Source organism: Protomyctophum bolini, assembly GCF_963924005.1.
Source record: "Protomyctophum bolini genome assembly, chromosome: 10".
NCBI classification, from domain to species: Eukaryota; Metazoa; Chordata; class Actinopteri; order Myctophiformes; family Myctophidae; genus Protomyctophum; species Protomyctophum bolini.
In genome coordinates this window covers 16563087-16573387 of record NC_137871.1, presented here as the reverse complement: position 1 = coordinate 16573387, position 10301 = coordinate 16563087, and the positions used below count along the sequence as shown (strand labels likewise).

The 10301-nt window shown below is 43.9% G+C and overlaps 1 protein-coding gene across 2 annotated transcripts in view; it reads right to left on the bottom strand.

The window, feature by feature from the left end:
- The window catches only part of dock2 (dedicator of cytokinesis 2), a 149181-nt gene that overhangs the window by 116346 nt on the left and 22534 nt on the right, over positions 1 to 10301 (bottom strand). For both annotated transcript variants that reach the window (XM_080774161.1, XM_080774160.1), the window contains exons 19-21: positions 10000 to 10089; positions 9567 to 9667; positions 7746 to 7880 (exon numbers count right to left, since the gene is read on the bottom strand). In XM_080774161.1, coding sequence (XP_080630287.1) covers positions 7746 to 7880; positions 9567 to 9667; positions 10000 to 10089 — 326 coding nt within the window. The remainder of the gene's footprint in view (positions 1 to 7745; positions 7881 to 9566; positions 9668 to 9999; positions 10090 to 10301) is intronic.

Below are 10301 nucleotides of genomic sequence, written 5' to 3'. Positions count from 1 at the left end.
AGGTAGCCCTAGACTCAGTCATGATGTAACTGGATGGTGGTATTGTAGGAAGTGGTGGGGGGAGGGTGTAGTGAAGGGGGTAGCCCTAGACTCAGTCATGATGTAACTGGATGGTGGTATTGTAGGAAGTGGTGGGGGGAGGGTGTAGTGAAGGAGGTAGCCCTAGACTCAGTCATGATGTAACTGGATGGTGGTATTGTAGGAAGTGGTGGGGGGAGGGTGTAGTGAAGGAGGTAGCCCTAGACTCAGTCATGATGTAACTGGATGGTGGTATTGTAGGAAGTGGTGGGGGGAGGGTGTAGTGAAGGAGGTAGCCCTAGACTCAGTCATGATGTAACTGGATGGTGGTATTGTAGGAAGTGGTGGGGGGAGGGTGTAGTGAAGGGGGTAGCCCTAGACTCAGTCATGATGTAACTGGATGGTGGTATTGTAGGAAGTGGTGGAACACTCGTTTCATTCATGGATAATGTCATGGGGAAAAAAGTTTTAAAAACTATTTGTTGCGTCATGTGTACATTCACACAGAACACAAATTATCAAATTATACAAAATCACAGTGATGAAGCAACACAATGTCTAATAGGAAGAGGGTGTTTTTACACTACATATATAAACTAAATGCATCACATTTTCTGATTGTGTGACAAAGGCACACTGGCGTGCTGAAAGTGTCAGACTCACGTCAACACATACATGTGCGTCATCAACCTCCAGGTGGGCACGTCAAACTATGGTGATGCGTCATTCAGAGTTTGGTTCTATTTTGGAGCATCGGGTGACATGTCTACCTCGTTCCAGTTGGGTCAGTACAGTGCGTTTCAAATTAAAAATAATTGTGCTAGTGTGGAGTTTGCATGTTCTCCCCGTGTCCCCTAGGGTAGATACCCTCACAAAAACATGCAGTAATCCTGGTCTCTAAAACTACCTCCCCCTGGCCAGCCGGGGCGCCTGATGGAGGGGAAAGGAACTGGTCGGAATAACGTGTCTCTTCCACGCGCTACGTCCGGCCGGGGAAATTCCCCTCTGTCAGGTGAAAAGAAGCAGCTTGGACTCCTCATGCATAGAAGGAGGCATGAGGTCAGTCCGCTGCCCCCCCAGGTTGGCAGAGGAAGTGTAGCGCCCAGGATTACATTAGACAATTGGCACTGGGTGAAAAGAAAACTGGGTTACAAAATCGTGGGATAAAAATTTAACTAAAAAACATAAAAAAATAAAAAATTGTGCTTCAGACGAATATTGACACAGTTCAAATAACTTTACTCGTGTCATTGACACATTCTATACGTATGTCAGGACCATAAGGGGTTTTGGTTTTCACTTCAGTCCCAGTGTTTGCATTTAACTAAAATGTAATTATTTTATGCATGTCTTAGACCAATGCCGTAGAATTAGATACTAGAATTATTTCATGCATGTATACTATTACTGTAAGTGTCAAATGTCAAATTTGTCAAATTTGAAAACTCAATCAACTTTGTACAGTATGTTAATAAAACAAAATGGGAGATGGACGGAGGTACAAAGAGACGAAGAATGGACAGAAATGGGACAATCTCTATGGAAGCACCAGTTCACAAAAATGGAGGGAGTTTGGTTGGAAATGTTATACAGTACTTTACTTGTACTTTCAGAAATCTCATTATGATGGCAATGACCCTTCTTGCTGGAGAAATTACGGGAGCCAAACGGCAAATCACTGTCACATCTTGTTGGACTTATATTACTGATAAGGGATACATAGGGCTCCATTTTTGTCTCAGACTTTACCCGCAGCGCGGCCCACAATTCAGCCGCTGCCCGAAAATGACGAATATAGGAGCTTTCTCTGTCCCTTAATGGTATTTAAGGCTGCGCGCCTGCATGGAGATGTCCTTGGACTTGGAGTAAGGCTGCGTCATCTCTCCTTATTCTCTTTCCTATAATCAGCAGAAGCGCCTACCTTGTGTCCATTGTGTTTATAATTTTATAGTCCAAGACGCATTTGCTTAGTGTTTTAGTAATTGCAAATCAAGGGGGCAGAACATATTATTCATCAAGTTTATACATCAACCTAAATCAATTCCAATGGCTTCGTCTTATGTCTACATTAAAAGACAACAAAAATTGTGAAATACTGGGAACGTTATTGTTATGTTTATAGGTTACTGCAGTCAGAAAGACCCCAAAGCATACCATGAGGGTCTGAATAAAAAGAACACATTTGGAGCTGGTACATTTGTAATTCAGTAGAGACAAAATGATGAACGCAATCACATTCTCGTGCACCCATACTGTACATCTCGTCACCCATCATCTATTCATTCCTATTTCCACCCCCGTTTGCATCCGTCCCTCGCCACTCACTCTCATCACCACCACAAGTCCTCCCTCTACTTTCAATCCGGCTGGGACTCATTGGTACAATGCAGCTGTTAATTACAATAGGAGTTATGGGTGCTGTGGGAGGGATTAGCATGTGGCACACAGGGAATTCAGCATGTGGGGGGGATTAGGCAGTGACACAGAGTATTATCACAGGGCTCCCTCTCCAGAGTGCACTTATGATTACAGATGCATTGTCCTACTTAATCTAACAGTCCTGACTGCATGTACTGTATGTGTGTGTGCGTGCACCACTGTTTGTGCATGTATGCATGCGCACGCGTGCGTGCGTGCGTGTGCGTGTGTGTGCGCGCGTGTGTGTGTGTGTGTGTGTGTGTGTATGAACATGCACACAGGGTCAGAGGTGTTATGTTATCACAACACCTAGAGTATGACACAGACACATCTGGACACACACACACACACACTTCAGATGATCCCACAGATGCCCTATGTGCTCAGTGCAGTATACGTAGCTTAATACAAGACATAATCCAGCGCAGCAGAAGTATGTGACCCTGGAGATGACCGTAGAATATGACACACACACACACACACACACACACACACACACACACACACACACACACACACACACACACACACACACACACACACACACACACAAACACACACACACACACACACACGAACACACACACACACACGAACACACACACGCACACACACACACACGGCTCAGTATCAAATTAATACTGTAGACAGACTCAGATACAATAGGAGGAGCAGATAGGATGAAGGAAGAGGAAAGAGGACCTAGAATATGAATCCTCCACTCCAGCTTGGCTGGGCACTCCAGAGAACACAATAGGCACGTGTGAAGTCAGCAGGGGAAAGAGACCTCTACAGCCTGGTCACGGCACCTGCTCAGAGACCTCTACAGCCTGGTAGAGACCTCTACAGCCTGGTCACGGCACCTGCTCAGAGACCTCTACAGCCTGGTAGAGACCTCTATAGCCTGGTCACGACACCTGCTCAGAGACCTCTACAGCCTGGTAGAGACCTCTATAGCCTGGTCACGGCACCTGCTCAGAGACCTCTACAGCCTGGTAGAGACCTCTACAGCCTGGTCACGGCACCTGCTCAGAGACCTCTACAGCCTGGTAGAGACCTCTATAGCCTGGTCACGACACCTGCTCAGAGACCTCTACAGCCTGGTAGAGACCTCTATAGCCTGGTCACGGCACCTGCACAGAGACCTCTACAGCCTGGTAGAGACCTCTATAGCCTGGTCACGACACCTGCTCAGAGACCTCTACAGCCTGGTAGAGACCTCTATAGCCTGGTCACGACACCTGCTCAGAGACCTCTACAGCCTGGTAGAGACCTCTATAGCCTGGTCACGGCACCTGCTCAGAGACCTCTACAGCCTGGTAGAGACCTCTATAGCCTGGTCACGACACCTGCTCAGAGACCTCTACAGCCTGGTAGAGACCTCTATAGCCTGGTCACGACACCTGCTCAGAGACCTCTACAGCCTGGTAGAGACCTCTATAGCCTGGTCACGGCACCTGCTCAGAGACCTCTACAGCCTGGTAGAGACCTCTATAGCCTGGTCACGACACCTGCTCAGCAGGGAGCAGAAGTATAGGAAGTATAGCAACACATCTGATTGATTGTAAAAGCTACGGTTCAAGAGTGTTGGGTCAAAAGGTGCCACCACGATATGGCGGGACATTGTATTTAACTTTAATCCATGTCGATGAGTAATACAATCTCACGACTGAATTTGTGAAACGGTGTGAAAGGCACCCCCCTCAACAATTAACGTACATACAGTACATACTGTACAGCCAACCAGGTGAAGAAAATCACAGATTGAATCTTTAACCTTTGCTTTGAGACCATTAAGCTTTTATGGAAGAACATACTGTATTGCTAGTTAGACCACTTCAAATGCTCTACTCTTTACAATAATAACCAAGAATAGCGTACAAAATCTCAATGCGTCACGCTGCTTGTAGATCAGCTATTTTCGCTGCGCAACAAGCTTCCATAAAAGACATGCTTCTATGGAATCCAAATGACAGAAATCAGTCATAACTACTGCTTTATGCCTCTCGCATCATTTCTCCCATCTTGTAATGTAAAACTTATGTTAGGCATTTTGCAAAAGACTCAATGATTAATTAAGGAGCCAATGGTGTTCTCATGTTCACGGCCATCCAATCACTTTCCTTTTCATTTAGTTTTTCAAAAAGATAATATTTCTGCAAACCACTTTCAAAATAGATAATAAATAATTACCACCCTATCGGTATAGTAGACTTAAGTCTGACATCATTTACGTATCCTAGCCATAGGCGCCGGAGGGGGGGGGTCAGAAGGGTCTGGAATGTCGTCACACTATTGGGGAATGACTGGTCTATTTATTTTTCCCGACCGGCGCCATTCCCATTTGATGTGCAATCGTCGTTGTGTATACATTGACATTGTACTGCCGCTGCATGCCTGCCTCTCTCAAACAATTCTTAGATGAGAGAGACGGTTGTAATGTTTTAAAATACCCCCGTGACCCAGGGGATGAGCATGTGACATCAGGACTTTGGTACTCTATGTAACTCTTGAGTCAACAGCGCAGCCAGAGCACTGCTTGGTGTGAGCACCTACTTAACTGTCTCCTCGCTTGGCCGCACCTCGCCGGACATAATGTCTGGACACTTGGCTGATTAATTATTCTGCCCTCCTAGGAAAAATAACGGATTTATTCGATTGATTGACATACTGTACTCAGCCTTTCCCAAATCTGGATGGAACGGTAGATCTGAGATTATGAATTTATTCACAATAGAGGGTATGCGTGTGACATCATCATGTCCATCTTTCCAAACAGAAAAGTCCTATTTGATTTGCCACTCGATCTTCCATTCACTTTATGCATGCGCATACCCTCGTATGCGTAAAACTGTCACAAAGAAAAAACTGAAATTGCAATCATGTGGATTTACTTCCTTGACAGACAGACAGACAGACTGATGCTCTTCTAGGGAAGGTTTGCCCCCTACAAGCCACAGCGTAAAAATCAAGGGGAGAGAAAGCAGATGATACAAATCTTATTCCCCTTTTTGTGCAGTCTGTGTCTTTATGTGTGTTTTTATGTCTTTATTAAACAGCTGCTCCCTTTGACAAATTGTAGTCTTTTGTATTGTTCTTGAACTTTTAATCTGTTTAATTAATAACCTCTTCCATATAGGAAAGGTTTCCAAATAAGCCGGCTGGCTTCTTCCTTTCCCTGCACAGTATTTTTGTTCTTTGACATGTATTGTCTATTTATTTTATAACTATGTGCTAAATAAATAAACTAAACAAATAAACTAAACTAAACTAAACAAATGGAGACCTAACTATACTGGGGGGGGAAACTTTAGGGGCATGTACAGTAGGAGAAAAAAGACATGGGATCCTGCAATAATATAGACATACATACATACTTATTGACCAGTGGACAACACAGACATACATACATACTTATTGACCAGTGGACAACACAGACATACATACATACTTATTGACCAGTGGACAACACAGACATACATACATACTTATTGACCAGTGGACAACACAGACATACATACATACTTATTGACCGGTGGACAACACAGACATACATACATACTTATTGACCAGTGGACAACACAGACATACATACATACTTATTGACCGGTGGACAACACAGACATGCCGATCGCAGTACTTGCGCGCTCTGCTTGCGCAAGTAATTAGGACAAGGTACTTTTACTTTACGTGAGTACTTACTTATATTGTACTTCTCCCTCCACTATTATTACAGTATTTGACAACTTTAGTAATTTGAGAAATCTATTTTAAAGATTTTGATTATTACAAAACATAACTTGTAACTGAGTATGTTTATATTGTGATATTGGTACTTAAATAAAAGAGTATTCTTTACGGGTGGGTGGTTCCGGGGTTCATTTCAATGAAAAACATTAGTGGCAGAATAGATTTTAAATGGTCTGCAGCAAGAGATGGAAGAGGAGAGAGACTAGGAGAAGAGGGAGATTTATGGTTCCGCCGATACCACAGAGGGGCTAGCAACTAGTGCATCAAAGTCAATCCGGGGGTGCAGTGAAGCAATAGTGTGAGTAGGGAATGTGCATTGCATGCACAAATGCAAAAGCAGCACAGCATCATACAGTAGATACCCTGACATGTGACAGTGTGCTGTCTAATGCCTAGATTGGTGGACGGACGCATGTTTACTTATGCATCCACATGTAACATCCCATTGATCCTTGTATGTCATTTCATTTTGTAGCAGTGGTTCATTGTGTTTCCGGATTTCCATACTAGCACTAGGGCATTAACCAAAAATTAGATTATTCGGGTGGTTGACTAGCAAAACGGTAGTCGACACTGTAAATCAAAAGTCGAGTAATCGCTAATATTAGTATTTAATTAATTATTATCTTTTTTGCTTTTCTACAGCAGAGCTGTGAGCTCTGTTGTTTTGTTGGTAGTTCTCCAACTTAAGTACTAATCCATTCCTGGCTGATTGTTTTCATATATACAAGCCTACCAGGGGTAGGACCCAACAAGCCTACGGCTTCTCCCTAGCAATTTTTCGGATATTGGACAGGACATAAGCAACAGACACTCAAAAGAAGTATGTAGGAAAAAAAAAAGAAAAAAAAATAGAAATATGGTTTATGTATGAACTGTATGTCCACCATTCCGAAAATAAAACTGAACTGTACTGTACTGTACGTGGGCTTTGCCGTCACCGTCACTCGTGTAGTGGGTGGGCGGCGGTGGCACTGGCAGCATTCAAGACAGATTTTCTTTGGGAAAAGCATGCCCATAGGCTCATATGCTCAATGGGGACAACTACAGTGTGTAAATACTTTTACTATTGGTGAGTTTATTACTGTAGTTTGTTCAACAAGTTAGATTGGAGACGTGTCGTCCGGTACAGTAAAGTATAGCAGGAGTCCCTCCTCACTCTGCCCAATATTATACACAGTTTGGTGACAGTCACACTACAGTAGCTCTTGCCGTGATATTTTTTGTTGATGGTATGGTGCAGCTCTTGGCAGAGGGTGGTGGTGTGTACTGTATGTCTGCTGTTCAGACGAATGCCCATTCAGCAGGCTAGCTCTGTCATTAGCTTTGGTTTGGAAGCGCCACTTCATCACCAATGCTTATTAGCTATGTTAGTGCAGCAATCAGCATCCTCTCCACACAATGCAGTTAAGAGACAATTACCCCAGCAATTGGTGTGTGGGAACACTGTACACTCACATGCAGTGTGTGTGTGTGTGTGTGTGTGTGTGTGTGTGTGTGTGTGTGTGTGTGTGTGTGTGTGTGTGTGTGTGTGTGTGTGTGTGTGTACAAACACTCACTGGGAGTACAGCATGCGGGAGCGAACGATGAACTTGAAGATATATTCGAGGGCTTTGAGGGTACGCAGGATTTGTTCACACTGTTCCCCTCGGCTGCATACATCCAGATACCTTTTCAACACCAGCATAAGCTTCCTGATAGAGAGAGAGAGAGAGAGAGAGAGAGAGAGAGAGATTTGAACATTTCAAAAATCCATCACTGTAACAATATGTCAGAAATTCCGTGGCTCCTAATGTTTCTATGTTCCAAAGTGTATCATGAACTTCTGTTTCGCTTCGGCATTACACAATGAGTTTTGCAACCGCAATCCCACAATATGACCCCAGGGGCTCGCCTCCTATAGCTGGACTGTGCAATCCTCCTAAATAATGAAAGGCTCCATTGGTTATAAAACAAACCTGCCAATGGGGACGACCCTGGTCCACGTTATTATATACACGCGCACACACAAACACACACACGCGCACATATACACACACACACACACACACACACACACACACACACACACACACACACACACACACACACACACACACACACTAGTAAGACTGTGACAAGAGGGCTCGGGAGACTAAATTAGGAGCTAATGAAAGTATGGAGGGAGGTAGTGAAGACAGGGACGTGAGACCCAACAGTTATGAAAGATCAGTGGTGAAAAGTAAAATGTAGGTACTTTTACAATTATTTGAAAATGTAGGTTAGTAAGCTGAGTGTTTCTACATTTTTTTGTGAAGTGAAGACATTGAGTACATTTTCCACATCCCGTGAAAGACAGAGGAAGATGAAGGAAAATAAGGAGAGTCCCACTGGAACGTCAAGAAATGAAGACAGGGAAATGTAATTCCTTCATTTTAGAAGTGAAGCTCTGGCACTGTAAACAAGTTCTATTATTTTCTTCCTCCAGAGGCAATACAAACTCATTGAAGTGGATTAACATAGTGAGAGAGAGAGAGAGAGTGAGAGAGAGAGAGAGAGAGAGAGAGAGAGAGAGAGAGAGAGAGAGAGAGAGAGAGAGAGCGAGCCTGTGCTTGGGTAGCATGTCTGTTAGAACTGTTGCTACAATACAGAAGCGTATCGATCCTGTCTAACCAAGTGCTCCACATTGACATACTGACCTCCAGTGGCAGTTGGACACACAGCAACCATAGTGTGGTCTACTCTACATTGCCACACAAACCTGGATTGTCAGGTATAGGGTAACACTTAAAAGACTCAACACACACATGTACATTTCAGATGAAAACTAAAGAGAATCGTTTCTGCAATTCTTTCTTTGCAATTCTAATATTTATTTGGGCTATGACATCTTTAGTCTATATGGTAAATGGTGCATTTATATAGCGCTTTTATCCTAAGCGCTTTACATAGATTGTGCATTACATTCACCCATTCACACACAGTCATACTCTGATGGCGGGGGAAACCATGCAAGGCACCGACCGGCCTGCACATCGGGAACAATTAGGAGTTCAGAGTCTTGCTCAAGGACACTAACTCTAGGAGAGCCCGGGATCGAACTGGGAGCCTTGCAGCGAGTCCCTCTACCAGCCCCTCTACCCCTGAGCCACTGCCTCTACCCCTGAGCCACTGCTTCAACTCCAATAAAATACAATAAAACATTTGAATAAGCTCACACCACGGTACAGATCTGCTATTTTCACTAGTTTGAGTCCCAGGCAAATGCCTAATTTATGAGCTTTATTTTAGCTAAAACAAGTTTGGGAACCACTGCTCCGTAGTGTAGAGATTGCAATATGATGATCGAAATACATAAATGAATGAGATTCAAGTGGGTGGCGGTTGAGGAGGTGACCTACTTGTATGCCAGAGTGGCGCTGAAGTGCTGCTTGATGTAGGCCTCCATAACTGTGCTGAAGTGCTGGAACTTCCTGTCAGCAATCAGACCTATAATGTAGATCTGATATGACAGGTGGGTGGGTGAGAGAGAGAGAGAGAGAGAGAGAGAGAGAGAGAGAGAGACAGAGACAGAGAGAGAGAGAGAATGGCGGGGGGGCATATCATTATAATGTGATAAGAGTTAGATGGCGTGAGCAGCATGTTTACTTCAAAGATGGACAGACACATATGGACAGACAGGCAGATGGAGCTGTTGGCGGACCAACTTACCACATGCAGAGACAACTTGACAGGACATCAGTTATAATAGAAGACGCATTTGCTGACACAGATATGCACACGCTAGCACGCGCACACACACACACACACACACACACACACACACACACTTACTAGGGCATCAAAGACAAGGATATCATAGTCATCAGTCTGAGAGTGCTCCATCATGATGTTGAACAGAGCATCCAGGGTGTCCTGCAGAAACTACACACACACACACACACACACACGCTTGAATTTTGAAGTAAAAACTCAGATACAATATTATTCAAGATTTAGTTTCTGCATTGCCTATTACTTCCACCAAAAGTTTTCAGAAAAAAATACTTTAGTGTACTGTTAACACTTCCAGTGTGCCTGCTGACGCTAATCGCTGCACAAGGCGTTGCCAAGCAACGGCCCTGTCATAAAATAGA